This window comes from Mytilus galloprovincialis, chromosome 13 (genome assembly GCF_965363235.1).
Source record: "Mytilus galloprovincialis chromosome 13, xbMytGall1.hap1.1, whole genome shotgun sequence".
In the NCBI taxonomy this organism is placed as follows: Eukaryota; Metazoa; Mollusca; class Bivalvia; order Mytilida; family Mytilidae; genus Mytilus; species Mytilus galloprovincialis.
Genome location: NC_134850.1, coordinates 401,040 through 425,644, shown reverse-complemented (window position 1 = coordinate 425,644; position 24,605 = coordinate 401,040). Strand labels below are relative to the sequence as shown.

At 31.8% G+C, this 24,605-nt stretch overlaps 1 protein-coding gene across 1 annotated transcript; it reads right to left on the bottom strand.

The window, feature by feature from the left end:
- Nucleotides 1–290: 290 nt before the first annotated feature.
- LOC143057426 (peroxisomal membrane protein PEX14-like) lies at nt 291–22,605 on the bottom strand. Its single transcript, XM_076230730.1, has 9 exons — nt 22,500–22,605; nt 13,675–13,728; nt 13,263–13,347; nt 12,074–12,211; nt 11,283–11,377; nt 10,499–10,699; nt 9,600–9,691; nt 1,789–2,029; nt 291–574 (listed from the first exon to the last, which is right to left on the bottom strand). The coding sequence occupies exons 1-9, from the start codon at nt 22,521–22,523 to the stop codon at nt 407–409; spliced, it is 1,098 nt and encodes a 365-aa protein (XP_076086845.1). The 5' UTR covers nt 22,524–22,605; the 3' UTR covers nt 291–406.
- Between the last annotated feature and the right edge of the window lie 2,000 nt (nt 22,606–24,605).

Here is a 24,605-nt window from a genome sequence, read left to right as displayed (position 1 = left end):
CTTCAAATGAAAAATAAAAGCAAAAAAGCCGTAGTGCAGTAAAAACTCTATCTGTGCATAAGGTAGATTTCAATTCGATACAGCTCAGCTTGTAATATTAAAACATTGAAAGATTTGATAGAGGCAATGGAAACATAAACAAGTTAATTGAAGAGACCTTTGCTTGTGATGGGATTAATGAATTGTGGGTATACAACCTTCTGTAATATACAGACATTATTAACAATAATGGTGAATGGGAAGATGAAAAACAAGGAAAAAGTTTAAATAAAAATTCTCATAGGAATCTATCTTTTAGTAGTGATCTGTTCACTAAGGGGAAAAATAACAAAAATCCAATATATAAAAATTTTCTGTTAAATTTTCTCTTTTTTAAACTATTCATTTTTTTCTAAATAAATCTGGTTTAATCAACCTCTTCATCTTTGTCATCTTCCTCCTTTGATTTCATTTGTAAATTGTCTTTGCTGTCCTCTGATTGGTTCAGAATATCACTCACGTCTGTTTTGATTGGTTGAGAAGCTTCTGACATCTGGACATTTGTTGTTTCTTCAAGGCTGAAATTCACTTTTACCTGAAATAAAAAAAAGTAAGTTTTATATTCAAATGATTTCTAAATAAATGCATATTGATATGAATGTACCCTTATGGATTGATTTGAACAAAAAAAATCAGACTTTGACCTCTTGAACTACTAACCATGATTTCAATTAATTGTTTTTCCTACATTTTACTCATGAAAACCAATAAACTTTTCAAAATAAATGTTATGGGCTGCTGTAAAAGATATAGTGACTGACTTATGTTTTTTTCCAATTAGCAATTGTTTTAAACCAAGGTATATATACCCTTTTTCAAGACATTTTACATCTGATGTGATGTTTGTATGTGATGTTTGTCTTAAATCTATTTTCTAAGAGGAGTCTGTTGATTGTAATTAGAAAACATTTAGTAGGGTTTGTTTTGATAGTAATTATTAATCATGTCACTTTAATTTTATGACAGAATAATGCAAAAGGTCAGGTTAAAAAGATCAAATAAACTTCATTATTTTTCTCTGAATAAGGTTATAATGGCAAATCCATATTATATGCATGACCATTTCAGGCTCAGCCTAACCAGTCGAAAACATAATTTAGCAGGCAAGTCTGTAAGTAACAACCATTTTGAAAGCACTACTGCTATGTTTGGTAAATTCTGCTATCATTTTTTGTGTAAAGCATGTTAAAAGTACTTACTTATTTCAAAAGCAAAAGTATAATCATCTGATTACACACATCTTGTTCAACAGTGCATATTTATATCTTATATTATTGTGTTCATTCAGAAACATAAACTTTATTATTGTATTTTAGATTTTCTCTCGTCATGTGACAACCTAAGAGAGAGCCATGGTTAGTGCATCGGACTACTAACACAAAGGTTCCTGGTTCGATTCCCGTCTGGGATGAAAATTTCAGGGACTTAATTTTCGGCTCTCCCTTGACACCATTTGCGAGAATGGTCTTGAGGTCACGATGATAGTCCGTCGGAAGGGGACGATAAATGGCTGACCCATGTTAAGAGAGAGCCATATCTCTTGCACGTTAAAGACACCAGAAAAAGATAAGGCAGCATTCGCACCCGCAAAGTGGAAAGGGATTAATTATAAGTTGAAAAACTTGTTTCCTAATCCACTATAAATAAATATGTTTAAACTAACCTAATTACCAGCTGATTACATGTTTTGATTGTTTTTTTATTATTTAACTTGATTTAATTAATAAATATGTTTATTTAAGAAATTACTTTATCATTATTTTCTCCATCTGTTCTATCATCTTTATTCTGATTTAAGTATGCTTCATCTGACACTAATGTGGCATCCCCGCTAGGTTCTGATGTTATTGTGGCATCACGCTCCACTTCTGACGTTATTGCTGCATCACCACTAGGTTTCACCATGTTGGATTTGCTGGTAGGACTAGCATTCTGACTGAGTTGCCATGCTGGCAGTGATGATGATGATGGTGTTGGTGGGAACTGTCGTCTGTTAATAAATATAAACATATCTGTTGAGTCCTTCATCACAGGGGCAGATTTAAGGGGGGCCAAGGTGCCTCAAACACCCCCTCCCCCTTTTGTTAAATCAAAGCACCAAAGGCGCTGTGGGCAGTTAAGTAAAAAAAGCAGAGGCAAACATGGCAGAAGTTAAGATGAATACTGTTGAAAAATTGGTGAAAATATTATCTCGGCTATTTCTCAAGTATTGAATAATGTTTGTACCCTAAAGTTTTCACTATCCAATCCTGCCACTTTCAAAAGTTATGTCCAATTATTTTTTTTAATATTTAATATCTGCGATTATGCACATACTGTACACTGTCGCATGTAAGGGAAGAGTTAAAATTGTGCCTGTCCATATTGAGGACCCAGTAATTTGGTAATTGTTGCTGTATATCATATCCATTTTTCATAATTGTTTTGTACATAAATCAGGCTGCTGTAGTTTTATTGTTTTACATTTGTAATTTCCTGGTTTTTTAAAGCTTACTATGCAGTATACATGTAGGTTTTGCTAATAGTTACAAGCTGCATGGAGGATTATTCTTATCAGATTAATAATTTCAATAATGGGGTCCAGCAGTGGTGTATGGTTTAATTCAACTATATTCTATAGTATGAATATGCCATATTAGCAGTTTTAGTTGCATCAGTTGGTGCACCTACATTGTATGCACAATCATCAAATCATAGCTGAAACTATCTCAAGTGGTGTAATTTTCTTGAAAGTTATATTACAATAAATGCTGATGTTGTTATAATGGCCTAGTAATGATACAAAATTTTTTGAAGCCTGTATGGTTGCCTAACTATAATTGCTTACTTTCTTCATTTATTTTGGTGGATATATATATAGTTGTCTCATTATGATGCATTGGCTATCATTCCACATATTCTTATCTTTATAATAATTGTACATGTCTTATCTATAATCAGCCTTTAATACAGAGACATGTTTTGCCTATTTGTTATTTTGATAATACAAATAATACAATTAAAATAGAAATGCATTAACAAGGAAAATATATTCAAAGACAATGATTCATGACTGATTGTACAGGGCTGAACAATCCCTATGGAAATAAGATGTGCCAACACTTATACAACTGCTTACCAAATAACATTGACTTTTCATAAGTTGTCCCTTTTAAACAAACCTTAACACATAGATTACTGGTATCTTAAACTAACATAATTATAGTCAAAGTCAATAGATATTGCATATGACTGAGGGGTAAGGACCAAATATCCTCTATGGAACTGAAATGTACTAATGCTTCTTCACCTACATGGCAATCATCATTGACTTACGACGATTGGTTTCCTTCATAGTAAAATAATCAAAAGTTTTATGAAATTTCAAAGTAACGTAAGTTTCCAAGTCAAAAGAGAATAATTTAGGGGGCAGGGTCAAATATCCTCAATAGAAATTGAAAGTTACAAAGTTTATACAACTGCACACCAAATATCATTGACCATTCACTAGTGGTTCCTCAATAACTGACCTAATCAAAAACTAATACATGTAAACTAAGTTTCAGAGTCAATTGACCATGACAAAGGGGGTGGGGCTAAATACTCTGGTAATCAGGTAATGAGATATACCTATGCTAACACAACTGCGTACCAAATATCATTGACCTCCCATAAACTAGACCTAATCACACAATCACAAACTACATTTTTGTAATACATTGTTGATGCTGACCATGCTGACAAAACAACACAACTATATATACATGTATGCCTCTCTTTTTGACTCTGTCATCTTTGGCAAGACAAAAATTCCGACAAATTTAATACAAATATTTTGTCCATCTTTTTTTAATATTTCTTTATTCTTAATTTCTTAAATAAATCAATGCTGCGTTTACACATAATTCGATATCAATTTGAAACGTTTAACATGTTAAATGTCTACTTCAATACACGTCAAAATCACTTCACTGTCCAAATGAGCTTAATTTTTAACTCAATTAATAATATTCATTTGTTGTAACTGCTGGCAAGTTTATAAATAATTCCTGTCATAAAGCTGAATCAAAACTTGTTGTACTAGTTGACATGATTACACCTGGCAAAAACAATCTTCAAAATTGATCATATATGTAGATGTACATGTAGGTATATGTAAATATTTTCATAACATCGTACATGTAGTAGTCTAGAGTTTCATTGTTGTTGTGGAACTATAGGGGTGAAAAGACAATCCAGTTGCTACAGAGAATCATGTATTGTACATAATGATATACATGTACATGTATGCCTTGCCTCTTCTTGTATTAGCCATTGCCAAAGATTGGAATCAAGCTGAAATAAAAACAAATACAAACAGGTATAATATTCATTATTGCTTTAAAATTTTTACATATATAATGTAGCATAAAGGCTTCATGTCACGTCCACTTGTATTTTTGTCCATCTAATGAGTTAACCTTTTTCAACTGATTTTTATAGTTCGTTCTCAGGTTGTACTGTTATACCACTGTCCCAGGTTAGGGGAGGGTTGGGATCCCGCTAACATGTTCAACCCCGCCACATTATTTACGTATGTGCCTGTCCCAAGTCAGGAGCCTGTAATTCAGTGGTAATCGTTTGTTCATGTGTTACATATTTGTTTTTCGTTCATTTTTTATATAAATAAGGCCGTTAGTTTTCTTGTTTGAATTGTTTTACATTGTCTTATTGGGGCCTTTTATATGGGGTATGGGCTTTGCTCATTGTTGACTGCACGGTGACCTACAGTTGTTAATGTCTGTGTCATTTTGGTCTCTTGTGGACAGTTGTCTCATTGGCAATCATACCACATCTTCTTTTTTATATATTCATGTCTAAAATCTGTATGTATTAGTTTTGTCCATGTTCATGTCCATTGAGGCCCTAAGCTTATAATTACATTTGTAATGCTTAAATTCTCTAGGGTCCCAAGTCAGGATCGTCTGGCCTTTGTTAGTCTTGTATGATTTTCAATTATAGATTCTTGTGTATAATTCTAACTTAAGTTTAGTATGAAATGAAGTCCATAATCATTGAACTAGTAATTTTTGTTTAGGGGTCAATTGAAGCAAGCCTTCATGTTTGAGAGTTTCTCGCTGCATTGAAGACCATTTGGTGGCCTTCCGCTGTTCTCAGCTCTCTGGTCGTGTTGTTGTCTTTTTAGCACATTCCCCATTTTCATTCCAATTTTATTTGAAATTGTTAGTGAAATATCTTGATCACGTATTCGCTGTCATCCATTGCCAATGTTGTAATAAAATGATATATCTGTTCTATAAATAATTGATGTAGGAATTAAGAAAAATACTGTTTGTAACTTGTTAAAAACGTAACTTCGTAACGCACAATGTTACCTTCTACATGGCTTCTTTTCGTACCATGCGAGTTTTATTTCACAGTAATTTCATAGAAAAGTGGTTTACCAGTATCAAGTTGCTGAAGGAAACGAAAAGTTATGATTCTTGAAAATGTCACGACTGCTTTAAATATCCGGAAAATGAAAAGTGCTTGTAAATCCAAATCAATTACGGCTTGGGAAGCGTCACAAATTTCGTACTTAATAATTTACAATTATATACTTTTGAAGTGAAATAATGCTGTCCATTAGCAAATTATTGATAAAGTAGTAATCTTAATATTTTTAAGCGCCTTTGGCTATATCAAAGCACATGTAGCAGTCTGTAACACCAAAGCCTTAACTAAAACATGATGAAGGAAACCATCTTGAAATGAGCTTGACATCGACAAAATCTATAAATACGTATTCAAATGAGGTCCCGATTAAAATTGCAAAGGCCCTGATCGAGTATAATGTTTGGGGGTTTCCACGATACATAGCAAGTACGGAGAGACACGATGACAAATAATAAAAACATCAGCTTGCATTAAATAATTAAATAAAATACATATTTTCATACAATGTAGAAATAAAATAATCAAGTATTCTTACAAATTCAAAACTTATACAGAGAGGAAGTAAGACAAAGCTTTTAAATATTTACCTTTATTAGGACGGATTCCACCAAATTCAACGTCATCACTGATTAAAAATAGCCGCAAAATTATATCCATGCGCCATTTGGCAAATTTTAATGCCTTCATTACAAACATTTTCGGCAATGAAATTATTCTTACAATAGCTCACTTATATCTCCATCAAAAGCACAGACGATAAAAAGCTATGCTTAACTTTTTAGTTAGCACTTTTTCAAATGGGGAACATCAATTGTTTTGGGAAAATCGACGATCATTTAAGGTAATCTTCCTTATATTTATTGTTTTTCATAACAAAAAGTGTGAAAAAAATGTCTAATTAGTTATAAAGAATCTACCAGACCTGCCAGATCAGAGAAATGGCACTTTTTAAAAAATTCCCAGGGGGAAACCAAAATCAAGGGTTCTCGCATAAGGCAGCTTAACTGCCTAAAAACAAGAGGCTCTCAAGAGCCTGAATCGCTCAACTTCAATTTTTTTGTTTAAATCATTCATCAATGATTATTTTTGCTTTTCAGTGTGTGCTAAAATATGCCATTCAAACATTCTTTGTATCTGTCATATTTTCTTCACAGGCAAAAATAATACATTTTACCCCTAGCAACATTGGCTATTTTTCTTGAAGTAAAAGGAAATGAAAGAACATTTAAAATTAATGATAATTAGAGTTATCTCTCTTTGCATATTTTAAGTCAGTGTGTAGAAACCAAAAAAATAACTAAATCTATATAAATTAAAAACCAATTGTTCAAAGAACAATTGAAGGTCTTTCAACTAATAAAGATCTATTTTGATATGAAAATATTAAAATTCAGTTAAAAATGTCAGTTCCTATGGCTTTATGATGTATAAATATGAATTTAAAGCAAAGGTCAAAATCTAGAACGTCCAATTAACCTTTGACCTTGACCTCAATTTCAAGGTCATAGACTAAACATCTCGAATCAAAAGACACTAGTTCCTTAATATGTATGGTTCATGAGTAATATCACTTTACGCATAATTCTAAATATAAGAGGGGCAAAAACTCCCATTTATTGTCTACGCACCCTTGCAAACAAAATTTATAAGTTACGACATGTCGCAACTAACAATTTAGTAAAAATAATTTGTTGATATCTTATAAGGTTAATGAAAATAAGTGAAAATAAGCCAAAATCAAAATTTAGAATTTGACCTTGACCTTTGACCTTGACCTAATTTTCATTTTTTTGGACCAAGGATCTTAAATCAAAAGCCCCTTGGTCTCTATCACTTATGGTTTACCAGTTAGAAATGCATATCACCTATATCATATACAAAAGGGGGGATAACTCTCATATGGAGTCTCCGGATAGCTTCGGTCAAAATTAATCAAATCATCCTGAGGATGTAACGAGCAATTTGATAAAATAAATTTGTCGGTTTCTTATACGGTTGCGAAGCCTTAGAGATAACAAGAAAAACAGTGTTCGGGGAGATAACTCTTACAAGGTAAAGTTTTTTGTTACGCGGTGTCAGTTTGAGAAGCGTATTAACTGCTCGATATCATATACCATATATCTAAGCGACATCTTGGGAAACAAAAAAACAGTGAAGGAAAAAAAATTTGGCGGAAGAAAAAAAATAATAATAATAATAATAATAATAATAATAATAATCAGAACAAATACAATAGGTCTTTCAACTGAAAGGTTGAAAGACCTAATTATGTTAATTATCTCCCTTCAAATATTTCAGACCAAGAATATCTTCCTTTATGCACATTCTCTGGTCATGTACTGGATCTGTGTAAAGTTTAATTAATATTGGTATAGTCATTAAGGAGGAGTTGTGCTTATCTCCCTTGAAAAAAATCTTACCAGAAATATCTTCCTTCATGGACATCTACAGGTTGTGTACAAAAACTGTGTAAAGTTTCATCAATATTGATTAATCTGTTTAGGAGTAGTTGCGCTTACAGACTTGTTGCCATTTATAGCTATATTTAACTAAGTAAAATCAATTATCTCCCTTAAAATAATTCCGACCAGAAACATTTTCCTTCATGCACATCCTCAGGTTGTGTACTACAACTGTGTGAAGTTTCATTAATATTGGTCCATCCATTAAGGAGGAGTTGCGTTTGCGAGACAAAAAACACAAATTAATACAAGTTACCCTAAGGATTGTTAAGTTTAAAAGTTAAAGTGAAATTGGTTCAGTAGTTTAAGAGAAAAAGATTTTTTTAAGTTAGCAAACATGAAAAATTGTGTAAAATTATCATTAAAGGGCAATAACTCCTTAAGGCGTCAACTGGCATTTTTAGTCATTAAACTTATTTGTAGATCTTACTTTGATAAACATTTTTGTTGTTTACAGTTTATCTCTATCTATAATAATATTCAAGATAATAACCAAAAACTGCAAAATTTGCTTAAAATTACCAATTAAGTGGTAACAACCCCACAATGAGTATCGATTTGTCTGAAAATTTCAGGGCTGATAGATCTTGACCTAATAAACACTTAAACTCCTCAACATATTTGCTCTAAATGCTTTAGTTTTTGAAATACAAGCCAAAAACTACATTTTAACCTATGTTCTATTTTGAGCCATGGCGGCCATGTTTTTTTACAAAACACAAACTTTATACAAGATACCCTTAGAATCATTTAGAATAAGTTTACCTGCAATTGGTTCAGTACTTTCAGAGAAGAAGATTTTTGAAAGTTAACAAATATGATGAACAAATTGTGAAAAATTGTCATTAAAGGACACTAACCCCTTAAGGGGTCAATTGACAATTTTGGTCATATTAACTTATTTGTAGATCTTACGTTGCTGATCATTTTTGCTGTTTACAGTTTATCTTTATCTATAATAATATTCAAGATAATGACTAAAAACTGCAAAATTTCCTTAAAATTACCAATTAAGTGGCAGCAACCCAACAATGGGTTGTTTGATTCATCTGAAAATTTCAGGGCTGATAGATCTTGACCTAATGAAAATTTTTACACCATGTCAGATTTGCTCTAAATGCTTTCGTTTTTGAGATATAAGCCAAAAACTGCATTTGACCCCTATGTTCTATTTTTAGCAATGGCGACCATGTTTGTTGATAGATCAAAACTTCAGATACAATTTATAAACTAGATACCCTAAGGAACATTCAGTTAAAATTTGGAAGTATTTGGCCTATTAGTTTCAGAGGAGAAGATTCTTGAAATAGTTTACGACGACAGACGACGGACGCCAAGTGATGGCATAAGCTCACTTGGCCCTTCGGGCCAGGTAAGCTAAAAATTGGTTGAGAACTGGGCCTTCTTCTTAACCGCCAGGGCATTTTTTTTCAATTAAATGAAAAAAAGTATAACAATTTCAAGGATATGTTTTACGGCCTTAGTATCTAGCCTTAGTATCTAGAGACTTTATACAACTATAAGTATTAGATAGTGGGCTAGTAACCTTATACAATACATGTAGGTTCAGGAAATTCCATATTATTGGAAAATAATTAGAAAAATAACAATGATAAAAAGTGTTTTGTTCCCCCTGTTTTTTAGATTCCCAAAATGGCCAATGGAAACTAATATTATTATTACCTGTTTAATAATAACCCTTTTACAGTCTGTAGCTCTGACTTCATTTCTGTGGCAAACTGTGACTCGTTTATATTACTCATTGCTGTGGAAGACTGAAATATTAGGACATTCTAATTAAAATCAGGACATTCTAATTAAAATCAGGACATTCTAATTAATATCAGGACATTCTAATAAACCAAATGTTTACATTAAAAAACTTTATTACAGTATAACAACTAGTAAGGAACAATTTTTATAAAAGTTACATTTCTGATCTTTGTGTATTTCAAGTGTTTTTAAAAAAAATTGGAAATTTCTGCAATAGAGTAATAACAAGCTATACTCCTATCAGATTTATTTTGTGTCTTTTTCATGTGTTGTCCAGATATGGAGAAGCTATGAAGCCAGCAATTATAATCTATATAATATATTAATTTATAATCAACATTATCTTCATTTTTAAAGATCTTAACTCAAAATCAAAAACAAAACAAATTTTGTAGTGAACTGATAGTTGAAAGATAAAAACTTTAAATCAGTACAAAACATAGATTTGTATTGTATATTGATATAGGAAGATGTGGTACGAGTGCCAATGAGTCAACTCTCCTTCCATGTAACAATTTATAAAAGTAAACCATTATAGGTAAAGGTATGGCCTTCAACAAAGAACTTTAGCTCACACCGAACAGCAAGCTATAAAGGGCCCTAAAATGACTAGTGCAAAACCATTCAAATGGGAAAACCAATGGTCTAATGGAAATATTTTTTTTAAATATATTTTCCAAGTGGAAGAAATATTCCCCAAACTAGAATCCTGTTTCATAAAAGTACAATATAGAATAAGCAGTTGTTAGTATACACCATGGTTAGGCTTTCTCCTTTTCTCGCTCAAAATAGGCTTAGCTTTAATTTACCCTTTGTGAGTAGACTTCATGTGATATAGCTTGTACTTTCTCCTGATTGGTTGACATTGTTTCCTGCATTGAAGTCAAGGTAAGTTGTATCTTTGACAAAGTCTCCACAATGTTTTTCTGAAGCTCTATCACCATGCTCTCAATTTTATCTAATCTGTCTTCTGTCTTTGGTTTACCTAACATCCATGGCAGTAAATATTCCTACAAATAAATAAATAATAAAACATTATATTGTGTCATACATTGTTAACTGTAAACCACTGCAATTTTTCTAATTGCACACAACATGTGCACACATAACATGCACTTAAAAGCGATCACACACATTATCATACTTGCCAACCTCTGACATTGAGAAATCATGATATGACATGTCAAAAAACATGTGAAAACGCGCAACAGAGTTGCAGAATTTTTAATAAGAAAAATGTTCATGATGTTCATAATATCACATGATACAAATTTGTTTATATAAAAAACACTGTAACATTATTGATTAGTTTTACTTGTTTATATTAACTGTAAAAAGTGATGAAATTAGACCTTAAAACACTCAAACCAAGTTAAACTTGTTGTTTCCAGTCTGTCCATGTCTCACTAGGGGTAAACAAATGATATGAGAAGACTATCATCATAATCATAGAGACATCAACACTGACACAATCTCTTCAAATATTTGTTGCATTAACCTTATTTTTTTTTAGCAATTCATGTGGACAAAAATGTAGCTAATACCATGAATACATATATATAAATTTCAGTTAAAACAAGAGTTTATGCTTACCTTGAAAAATTTATAAGCAGCATAAGATAAGCCTCCTATTAAAGCTATTGTGTGTAAAACATCTCTTATCTTTACTAATGTACCAACAGGAGGTGCTGAAATAAATATAAATATCTGTTGGCAAAATAAGACAACCCTTCTAATAAAGCTCTTGTCAGTAAAATATCTTGTATCTTTATTTGTGTACCAACAGGGGACGCTAAAAATAAATATCTTAAATATCTGTAAACAAAATAAGACAGCCCTTTTAATAAAGCTCTTGTCTATAAAATATCTTGTATCTTTATTAATGTACCAACAGGGGACGTTAAAAATAAATATCTTAAATATCTGTAAACAAAATAAAACAACCCTTCTAATAAAGCTCTTGTCTGTAAAATATCTTGTATCTCAATTAATGTACCAACAGGGGACGCTAAAAATAAACATAAATATCTGTAAACAAAATAAGATAACCCTCTTTTTATCGTGTGTAAAACATCTCATATCTAGATATATTGGTGCCTGTATCACAGGATGCAGGGTTGGGTATACTTGGGTAGGTTTATCTGGAGGTACACCACTGCTCCAGGTATCGGTGCCTGTATCACAGGAGGCAGGGGTGGGTATACTAGGGTAGGTTTATCTGGAGGTACACCCGACGTCTTTATAGATAATTCTATTTACCTGACTGTTGGTAGGGCACCACTGCTCCAGGTATAGGTGCCTGTATTCCAGGAGGCAGGGGTGGGTATACTAGGGTAGGTTTATCTGGAGGTACACCCGACCTCTTTATAGATAATTCTATTTACCTGACTGTTGGTAGGGCACCACTGCTCCAGGTATCGGTGCCTGTATTCCAGGAGGCTGGGGTGGGTATACTTGGGTAGGTTTATCTGGAGGTACACCAGATCTTCCTACTGCAATTTCTATCTCTTCTTTTGTGAGGCCTGAAATATCGCCATAGAGAAATAAAATTATCTGTTTACAAACATCACAGATTATCTATCAATTTTAAATTTCAAAACTATCGTATACATAATAACAATAAAACTAAGGTTTCATCATCATAAGGTAAAGTAGAACCTAGAACATGTAGAACATTGTCAGATTGTATAACATTGTAGAACAATGTCAGATTGTAAAATAATCTATCTCTTCTGTTTAGTTTTATAAAAAAAGATTTAATGCTTTGATAGTAATATCAAAATTCAATTGCAGTTTGTCTAGGAAATCTGAAAACTGATTACAAGGTGCAATAACATTTACTGCATCAAAACTCAGAAAATTTGGTCCTGGGTGAAATTGAATAGTCATACCAAATATATCTCATATTTGAATATCACCTTATGTTTTTTGTGGACTTGGTGATGGACAGGTTTCCCTTTTCTATGTTCTGTGATTTGTTGTCTTGTCATACTTTTTTCATTTCTTGCTATGGCATTGTCAGTTCATTTTTGACTTATGAGTTTGATTTTTTCTTTAGAATCTTTTGACAACTTTCATTCATGTGTCAATGACACACTTTATTAATTTTGAGTGGCAAAATTCTAATTACCGTTTAAAAGTGTGTATAGTACATGGATTTTTACCATGGGAATAATTTCTGAAAAAAGTTTATGTATTGGGTATGGGTACACTGGCATTTTTCAGGCCGAATACTGCCCAAGAAAACCAGGTGATCTGGAGAAAAAAACATATCTGAAGCAAAAATGTGATTGTTGTTATGTCATTGTATGTTTTAAATGTATATTTGTTAATGCTTATACATGGATGCCCAATCCGCATCATCATTTTCTACGTTAAGTGGACAGAGAAAATGGGATAAAATCTCTATTTTGGAAATAAAATTATAAAGATCATATCATAAAAATGGGGTTTTTACTATGCATGGGTGCATTAAATACACTGATAAAGACGTTGGTCACTTCTTGTTTAGATCAATTCTCCCTTCTAATCTTACCTTTCTTCTATAAGTAAACTTTTCATTTATAATCCTACCTTTTCTCTCTAAGAAAGCTTTCCTTTGTGACACAGGACTTTGTTGAACTTTGGGGTTCTGTAAAAACTTTATTGCTGTTGATATCTGAATAAAAAACACACAAACAAATAACAATTCTATATATATACAATGTATACACAGAAGTGTATTTTAGGAAGAGAATGTCTATATGCAATTACAAATCTAAATGGCCACCTACCAATTGCAATGAATCTTTGAAGTTGGCCACTAAACCATGGCCAATACCCCAGAAAAGTAAACTGCATTAGATCTTCATATTTTTTTCTCCAAAGACATGAAAGAGTTTCTTTAACAATATTTTTAAATTAATCTACAAATGATCTAAACATCAAGCTACTGACACGACTGAGAGCATTGTCTTAAACCTAAAATAATAAAAAATTGTCTTACCAGCTCTTCTCTTGGTCCGTCAGAAGGAGCTAAAACATCCTTGGATAATTCAACCTAGAAATTAAAAATAAAAATTGTGTACATTGATATGCAACATCATGGCCAATTCTCATTATTAGAATTATAAAAAAAATTATTTTGTTAAACATGTTAAATCCTAGAATGTTCAGTCAGAGATATAACTCTATAGGGTTATTACAGAAAATAACTTGTGTGTGTTATTACAGATTTTCTTCCTAAAATTTTCTAAATCTGTAATAACATATGTTTGATATTTGTAAAATTATTTCATTTATAGTGGGCTCTTAGGGGAACTCTTGAGACTTTGCGCAGAAACTAAATGCATAGCCTTGATAACTAATTTCTTAATTAAATTAATACATTTTTGATTAACCATGGTAAAGCAATGAGACGAGGCTATTAAGGGATAAACTTAGCTGTAATAACAAGGAATAGTTATTAAAGGAATGTAACTTATTATATAAGACACTTGGAAATTACGGTGCAGTCCGGTGTATCCGCGCACCTAAGACTTTATACGACTTCACTTCATTCAAATGATAAAACCAATAATTGAATAATATTGTGTGAATACATTCATAACATACTTTTATTTCATAAACATATCAGTTTGTAGGGTTTCACCCTCAAGATTTTGTGTAATGTGTTTCCGAAATTGGGGAAACCCCTGTTCTGAGAGTTCCTCCAATGTCCGGTGATTTCGCGCATGCCTTCCAAAAATAGATTATTTTGAATAGAGGAAAGATTTGCTGCTACAAAAGGTAGCTAAATTCAAACCAAGCACACTGCCAAGGATGTAGAGCAAAAATTATTTCAATCTGATAAAAATTTGACTAAAGTATAACAAATTTTATCTGATGCTGTATTTTTTTTAATGGACATTGGCCAAATATTGTAAATCACGGGATTGCAGTTATTATTTCAATCTGGAACTTATCAATTTTATTCTTTTTTATCCCTTCAGAATGCTAAAACAATTAGAAGAATAATTTTATTTTCGTTACGGTGTTGATGTAACTAAATCAGCTAATGGGCGGTATCACCGGCCGCGCGGACACTGGTGACTCCACTGTACTGAAAAACTTGCGCAGAACCTCATTACATGCTCTGGTCATTATTTCTTACAATAAATTAAAATACATTGTAATTAAGCATGATCTATGTCTGAGCAAATCCTTTGAAGTGATATAGAGAAGCTGTGATAACACCCTTTAGTTATTAAAAGGCATATTTTTTTCTGTGATAACATATAGGTGTATTATGCAAAATGGCAAACTATGAACTGTTATATCTTTCAATAGTTAAGTATACATATAGACAAAAGTAATATCAATAGAACTTTTACAAATTTTAATGAAACTAATGATGTATATTGTCCCTTTGAAACATGTAACATACGTATATCACAGTTCTTTGATTTTTTAGTCTACAATAACAAATGTATGTTATTTTCCTGTAATAACCCTATAGAGTTATATCCCTGACTGATGTTTGTTCGAAATCTTAGAGCCATTTCTTCTTTTAATTTTTTTTTCTCAGAAAGTTAAAAGTCAGACACCTCCCAAATTCAATCTTTATCCAATGTTTGGGAATAAGCATTTTGTAAAATATTTATTCAAGGCAAACTACAGTGATATTGTTGTCTTTTTTCAAAACTACCTCTACCGTTTTTTACTGGGAAAAATGCATATTTTTTATTGAAATTGGGAAATTTGTATATTTTATTCTCAACACATCTCCGATTTTTTGCTGACCTTTGCTGTCTTTTTGGCACTGTTTTTTCATGTATATTTTGGCTGTCAGACATTTTCAACCCGAAAGGTACTTTCGGAGAGGGGAAAGAAACAGAAGCAATGAAGGTACTTAATGCATTGAAAACTACATGTGTTACATGATGATTCTGATCAGAAAACCGGATCTCAAACGTGCTTTCTAATAGCAAAATAATAACATGAATACGATATTTACCAACATTACTACCAATGCCATCACTGTTTGGGGAAAATGTAAAACTTTTTATGAGGAATTTTAAGCCATTTTTTTTTTGTAATTGGGCATATCAAAAAATATGATGCCTTTCCTTTAAACCTTTGTCAGTCTCTTGTATGATACTATATCTGTAATGTTTTTAGGTCAGATAATGTATTATGATTAGTTAGTCCTAACTACCAAAGATAATAGCAGTATGTGCTCTGTTTAAAAAATATTGTCCAAAATTGTACCTCAAAATGTCAGGAGTGTAACGCTTTTAGTGTGACAATTGGAAGAAAGCATGTGCATTCATTGATGATATAGAATAAATAAGGGCAGATACAATACCAAACAATATCTTTCATCCAACTATTATATCTTGACTATGATTTCTTGTTCAATTCTTCCATATATTTACATTTTTATGAGCCTCATAAGGTAAGTCAAATAAGTTTGTGTAAAAAAAAAAATGTTAGTAAAAGTCAATATGCTGCCAGAAAATGTCTTTGTAGGTGAAATAACATGTTTCTGTACATCCTACACGGTTTATTTTTTTTGTTTAGTATCATAGCTTGGCACAGGTGCATCCAGTTGACCCTGAAGTTCTACTACTGGAATATTATGGTTACAATAAGAGGACTACCCAGGTCTGTCAGGAGTGTAACAACTGGGTTAAGATGTATTTTTTTTTAGAAACAATGTTGTTATAGTTGTTGTTTTTTCTTGAATTTCAGTGAACATTACCTGTTACAGTTTATCAGTAACAAACATGCCATTATTATGGCCTTCATTGCTTTTGTATGCTCAATACTTCAATGTCAGGAGTGTAACACAAAAAAATGCCTTATTTCAATCTTATTAGCAAAGGAAAGTTATTGAAAGAAAAACAAGCTGACAATTATTATAAAATGACATTACTACACCTCAGCTTAACACAGAATACAAGTCTACATCATTACTTTTGAAATTTTTGAACTAAAATTGCAATTGAACTAGCTTGTTTAAATGTGTTACAGTCCTGACATACAAGTATTGAGCATAAACAAGCAATAAAGGCCATAATAATGGCATGTTTGTTACTGAAAATATGCAACAGATGGTGTTCACACTCAAATTCCAGAAAAGAAAACCAATAATAACAACATTGTTTCTATAAACCAGGTGCTCCGCAGGGCGCAGCTTTATACGACCGCAGAGGTCGAACCCTGAACAGTTGGGGCAAGTATGGACAAAACATTCAAGCGTGATACAGCTCTGAATTTGGATTGTGATCAAATTTTTGACAATACATGGTTTTTTTTTACACAAAACAAATGTCAAGATTTTACAAATCAATTGAAGATTTCTTCTTCAAACTTTTTAAATCTAAAATCAAATAGTTGACACAGCATAGGTTTCTGACACAGAATGAATGTGGTCTAATGAACTTAAAAGTTTTTTTTTGCCTTTGTGCAATTCACTATGCTGTTGAATATTAATCCTCTCAAAAAAATGTTTGAAGAAATTTTCTTTTTATTTATGAAATCTGAAATGAGAAAAATTTAAACCCCCCCCCCCCTTTTTTTCACATCCCCGTTTCCCTTTTTCCAAAACTGATATCAATTCAAATTTCTAATGGAGTTTGCAACAATAACTACTCTTTTAAATACATCATAAAATATTAAAATGTAAAATAAAGTGCTTGTTATCACTGAATGGTAAAGATTGGTTGGTAGTAAAAGTGAATATACATTGTTTATTGTATAAAACAATAAACAAGAGGCTCTCAAGAGCCTGAATCGCTCACCTGAATTTTTTTGGTTTAATCTCTCATCAATGATTATTTTGGCTTTTCAATTTATTTAAATGTTCTTTGAATCGTCCTATTTTCTTCAAAAGCAAAAAAAAATCATTTTCTCCTATGTTCTATTTTAGCCATAGGAGCTATGTTTCTTGACATACAAGGAAATGAAATATAAAATTTATACTAGATACTCTGAAACTCTGAAACTCATTTAGCCTAAGTTTGGCTGAAATTGATACAGCAGTTTCATAAGAGAAGATTTTTTAAAGTAAGTCAACATGATGAACAAATTGTGAAAAAAGTCTTTAAAGGGCAATAACTCCTAAAGAGGTCAATTGACAATTTTGGTCAAATTGACTAATTTGTAGATCTTACTTTGCTGATCATATTTGCTGTTTACAGTTTATCTTTATCTATAATAATATTCAAGATAATGACCAAAAACTGCAAAATTTCCTTAAAATTACCAATTAAGTGGCAGCAACCCAACAATTGGATGTTTGATTCATCTGAAAATTTCAGGGCTGATAGATATTGACCTAATGAACATTTTTACTCCATGTCAGATTTGCTCTTAATGCTTTCGTTTTTGAGATATAAGCCTAAAACTGCATTTGACCCCTATGTTCTATTTTAAGTAACAGCGGCCATGTTTTTTGACGGATCAAAAATCAAAGCACACACTTTGTGCAGGATAATCTAAGGAACAACCATGCTAAGTTTTAACCAAATCCATTCAGTAGTTTCAGAGGAGAAGATTTTTTAAAGTTAGCAAATATGATGAACAAATTGTGAAAAATTGTCATTAAAGGACAATAACCCCTTAAGGGGTCAATTGACAATTATGGTCATATTAACTTATTTGTAGATCTTACTTTGCTGATCTTTTTTGCTGTTTACAGTTATCTTTATCTATAATAATATTCAAGATAATGACCAAAAACTGCAAAATTTCCTTAAAATTACCAATTAAGTGGCAGCAACCCAACAATGGTTTGTTTGATTCATCTGAAAATTTCAGGGCTGATAGATCTTGACCTAATGAACATTTTTACCCCATGTCAGATTTGCTCTAAATGCTTTCGTTTTTGAGATATAAGCCAAAAACTGCATTTGACCCCTATGTTCTATTTTAAGTAACGGCGGCCATGTTTTTTGACGGATCAAAAATCGAAGCGCACATTTTGTGCAGGATATACTAAGGAACAATCATGTTAAGTTTCATTCAAATCCATTCAGTGGTTTCAGAGGAGAAGATGTTTGAAAAATTGTTAACGACGACAGACGACGACGACGACGACGACGACGACGACGGACGCCAAGTGATGAGAAAAGCTCACATGGCCTTTTAGGCCAGGTGAGCTAAAAAAACTTCATGAGAAACATTTTATATTGGCAAATTTCCAATGAACTTATTTACATAAAGTTATTGGCAAATAAAAATAGAAAATGACATCATAGTCATGTCTGGCAAATGTCCAACATACACTATCTAAAAACATTTTAGATAAGATAAGGAAAAAAAGCTTCATCAGCAACATTTTATATTGGCAAATTTCCAATGAAGTTATTTACATAAAGTTATTGGCAAATAAAAATAGAAAATGACATCATAGTCATGTCTGGCAAATTTCCAACATATATTATCAACTACTATTCTATACAAAGAAAGATATATGTTTTAATGTATATTCACTTTTACTACCAACCAGTCTTTACCATTCAGTGATAACAAGCACTTTATTTTACATCTTAATATTTTATGATGTATGCAAACTCCATTAGAAATTTGAATTGATATCAGTTTTGGAAAAAGGGAAACGGGGATGTAAAAAAAAAGGGGGGGGAGGGGTTTAAATTTTTCTCATTTCAGATTTCATAAATAAAAAGAAAATTTCTTCAAACATTTTTTTGAGAGGATTAATATTCAACAGCATAGTGAATTGCTCAAAGGCAAAAAAAACTTTTAAGTTCATTAGACCACATTCATTCTGTGTCAGAAACCTATGCTGTGTCAACTATTTAATTTTAGATTTAAATAAGTTTGAAGAAGAAATCTTTAATTGATTTGTAAAATCTTGACATTTGTTTTGTGTAAAAAAAAAACCATGTAATGTCAAAAATTTGATCACAATCCAAATTCAGAGCTGTATCACGCTTGAATGTTTTGTCCATACTTGCCCCAACTGTTCAGGGTTCGACCTCTGCGGTCGTATAAAGCTGCGCCCTGCGGAGCACCTGGTTTTAACCTGTTCTTAATCAGCACTAAAATAATATGTGAAATATAAAGACTCTACATGATTTCAGGTCAGTTTCAGGTTAAAATATGGTAGCAATAAATTATGGTCAGGAGTACACTCCTGACAATATTCTGATGTAGCTTATCTATAACAAAATTCAACATGATTCTTTATTAAAATAATTGTAACATCTTTACTATGTAATGAGAAAGCCGATCTGTCTTGTAAAAATGATTTTTCTGCACACTATTCACCAAAGATTCTTAATAATTAAAGTGTAATTCTCATTAAACATGTTAAAAGTTTGCTCTTTGCTCAGAAATTAAAAAAATATGTAATCAAATATCTAATAAATTTATTTATTTGTGAGATTGTAAATTTAAAATAGATATCATTACTGATTTTCTAAACATTCCATCAAAAAACAGTCTTACAGTTACTGAAGAAATATGTCAGGAGTGTAACAAAAGGATATAAAACACATGTTTGTATTTTTTAAATGAAGAAAACTTAGAATTGACTGAAGCAATTGTTGTGAAATTTTCAGAGGATGTAATTAGATCATATATGTTTGCTTCCTTATACTTTTTATATAAAATTAAAGCTTTTGCAAAGAGATATAAAAACTTTTGAAATAAGATATTAAAGAATACACTAAAAATTGGTGAAATTTACATATTTAAAAAAAAACTGTTTATAAGTTAAAAAAAATTGAAGGAAAATCATTTAGTACCTTTATTGCAACAAACAAAAAAATTGCATTGATATTTATATTCTTATTTATGTTTGTCAGTTGATATTATTATTTTGTTGTTTCTTTTGAAAAGTGGATGAATTCTTATGAGTAAAATGTTGTTAAAATTTTTGTTTTTATTATTTTGCATTAACCCTTGGTAGTTTTGAAAACTTGAATGTCTCTGGATTAAAGAAAAATGATAGAAAAAAGATTAGCAATGACTTAATTTTTTACCATGTTTGTCACACTTTGGCATCATTTTTTTTGAAATAGCCCAATTGGGAATTTTCTCATGGGGAAAAGGCCGAATTTCGGCTGTAATTTAAGGCAAACAATATCACTGACCTAAAGTTAGTGAACTGGGAATAAATATTTTATTGCACCACAGGTAAATTATGATATTGTGATTGTTTTAAGGCCATCACATGGTAACCATGGTAACCCCTTATAGCCATCACATGGTAACCCCTTATGGATCCATATGGGACAATATCCCTAAATTGATGTGCCTCCGATTGAAGAACACAAAAGTTGTTTGTAAAGGAGTAGGTCCGGTAAGAACTGATTTTGGCCTCAAATTTCAGGTTCATCTGACGAAAGATTTTGACCACTTTTTAAACACTTAAGTGTCTATTTCATTTGAATCAATTAGTTTATGTGAAAGATTTTAACTGATTTAGTCATTAAAAACGATCCGATTCAAGCTCAAATATGAAAAATCTACCAAATATGCCGAAAAATGTCACTTTTTAGATGGTTTTTGTCAAAAACGAAAAGTGGCCGCATCCGTGTATATCCACAACCTTTATATATATTATGTAGTATCATAAAATACAACTTACATTTCAATATTAAGGATGAACACGAATGCGGCCACTTTCGAATTCGTTTTACCTGAAAACTGTCTAAAATTTAACTAAAATGCTAGAATTGTGAAGATTTCAGTAAATTAGCAGGACTTTATGGTGCTAGTACCCGATATATGTGCATTGTTATGTCAAAAACAGCCCATATTTATGTAGCATAAATATTCTACTGTCCAATAAATAACTAAAAGTTTACATTTTAACAACTTTGTAAAACTGCTATATTTTGGGGTCAAAAAGGGGTCTTACTGAACCTACTCCTTTACAAAAAATCTCTGTGTAGTGATATTGGACATGTTTCAATGTCAGGCAAACGGCTCGTGCAAATAAATTTCGGCCAGGGAATCCCGCAAAAAAAATAAATTCAGTAGTGAAAGTGTTTACAAATGACTGAGCTTAACCATTTGTGTTGATCTGTAAAGTATAGGACCTTAGAATAAAACTATGGAGTTATTATTATATATGTATTCAAAGTATTAAATTTTCAGCATGTTCAGACATTGTGTGAAAAAAGGGACTTTTTACTATGAAGAGTCGCTTCACGAAAGGATTGTCAGGGTATGCTAATTTACCGAAAAATGAATCACACTTCATACCCCAAAAATTCTAAGGTGCGGGAATTTCTCGCTACATTGAAGACCTGTTGGTGACCTTCTGCTGTTGTTTTTTATTTGGTTGGGTTGTTGTCTCTTTGACACATTCCCCATTTCCATTCTCAATTTTATGTAACTTATACAATGTAATGTCATCACTCAGAGAAAATTTATTTTTGTATCGGACAAAATGGTAAAATCACAGGCACTTTAAATATACGTTGATAGTGGTTCTTCCAATGGATAGAAACAAGTGCCTGTGGGTAAAATACAAAAATTGAAGCTACAATTCAAAAATTTTATCAACTGCTCGGACAAAATTTCTGAATCGACGTCGAAGTAAGGGACGACATCAAAAGTGAATTAAGTTTTTTATCCTTCATTGAACTTTTGAGGTCGTACCTAACATGCCTAAGGCGTCAAAGCAAAAAAACTAGAACTATGCTTGGACTTTGAACTTTAACAAAACGACAAGAGTCAACGAAGAGGGAGGTTTTCAGGGCTTTTAAAACATTAATAAAACGTAGGTTTATTCAAACAATTTATCTTGTCTTCGTGTGTAACTGACAACACATAACTGTGTCAAACATAAGTGTGGGAAAGAAAAAAAGTAACCTTTCTATTTGTTTCGTCTGTCATGATTTAAACTGGATCTTTTAAATTCTACAGACACAAATGTCACATATTTTGAACCAGGAACCAGATCTGTAATAAACTACCTAAAACCCTGTATTAATTTTGGGAAAATTTAATACATTGATTTTGATCCCGATGTAGGTGTAGATCTTTAATCCTGTTCTTATAAGACTAATGAAATTAATTATTTAACGAAGGTTACTTATTTAACAATGACATGTTAATCTTCTCTGAGGCCTTCGAAAATCATAAATACAAATAGAAAAAAAAGAAAGATACAAACAAAATAAAATACATGTGATGTATATAAGGGACGACATCAAAAGATCGATGTAGGATAAAAAACTTAAATCAAATAGTTTGGGGGTGGGGGGTCAACATTGCTGCAAGTTTTGTTAATCTAAAATCGATTTTACATATATCCCTATTGGTCAATCAATTTTTCCCAAATTAAGTTAAGAGGGGGGGTGTGGGGGTCAGTGAAAAAACTATGTGAATTAAGTTTTTTATCCTTCATTGAACTTTTGATGTCGTCCCTAACAGCTTAAATATCGATTAACCCATATGCTTTCAATAATTAAAAAAAAAACGAAAAAAAAAACAGATTCAGCGGCATGCACTTTTCACAAAAAAATTCTTAAGAGTAAAAATACATACTCATTAGAGTATAACTTGCTTGCAACTCAAACTTAAAAAAAAAAAGGTTTTAATTGTAAGATTATTTGTGAGAGTTGCTGGTTTATTCATTCTGTATAGTTGAAAAAAAGTTTGAACATTTAATCCTAAATGAATATAAATTATTTATTTCTTAAATTATATCTATAAAGTTATTCTCAATCCTTGTACTCAGACTAGCATATTTAATTGTTCTCGATCGGTTTAAGAAAAGAAAAACGAATTAGGTCTTGATACACGAACATGATGAAGAAGCCTTATTTAGTTTAAACAGTATCTAATACTGAAAAATACAACAGCAAAGTATAGCAATGTTACATAAAATTCAAATATAGGATTCAGTAAGAAGTTTGGAGAAAGCTTTTATTAACCAGCCTCCCTATGCTACTTGAGCGAATACTGATTATAAAGATCAGTATATATATGTTGCACTTTATAAATACAGCTGTTTCTCAAATCACTCCTCTTTTGGGAATATATAATATTCATAGTTTTTTTTCACGTACTGGTTCCCAGATATGATGTCTATATGTTTCATCTTGTAGAAACATAACTTGGGAATGTTACCAGTAGATACACAAATGCATAACTGTCAAATTGAAATCTGTTGTCCACCGGAAGTCAAGTATAGGAGTAGCACAAACTTTTAGTGCAAGTTTAAACTCTTAGAAGTTCAGGGCATATATATATATACACGTTGAAAATATGCCGCACAGCCCTATAGTTTGACCTTTGAAAAAATAGTAGTGCATATAAACCTTTATCCTATGATATTATTTTTATCAAAAATTCATAGTAAAAGTGGAACAGTCTTAGCCGTAAACGGAGTTCCTAAGGGAAATCACATAGTAAAAGTGGAACAGTCTTAGCCGTAAACGGAGTTCCTAAGGGAAATTACATAGTTAAAGTGGAACAGTCTTAGCCGTAAACGGAGTTCCTAAGGGAAATCACATAGTAAAAGTGGAACAGTCTTAGCCGTAAACGGAGTTCCTAAGGGAAATTACATAGTTAATATTTACAGAAATGCAACCTATAAGCAGTTAATTTATCAGATAGATAATCAGGTCCTGAGACCCTCATACAATGCTTAATATATAGTAAATTGAAGTCTGGAGCTGGTATGTCAGTTAACTGCTAGTAGTCTGTTGTTATTTATGTATTATTGTCATTTTGTTTATTTTCTTTGGTTACGTCTTCTGACATCAGACTCGTACTTCTCTTGAACTGAATGTTCGTGTGCGTATTGTTATGCGTTTACTTTTCTACATTGGCTAGAGGTGTATGAGGGGAGTTTGAGATCTCATAAACATGTCTAACCCCGCCGCATTTTTGCGCCTGTACTAAGTCATGAGCCTCTGGCCTTTGTTAGACTTGCATTATTTTTAATTTTAGTTTCTTGTGTACAATTTG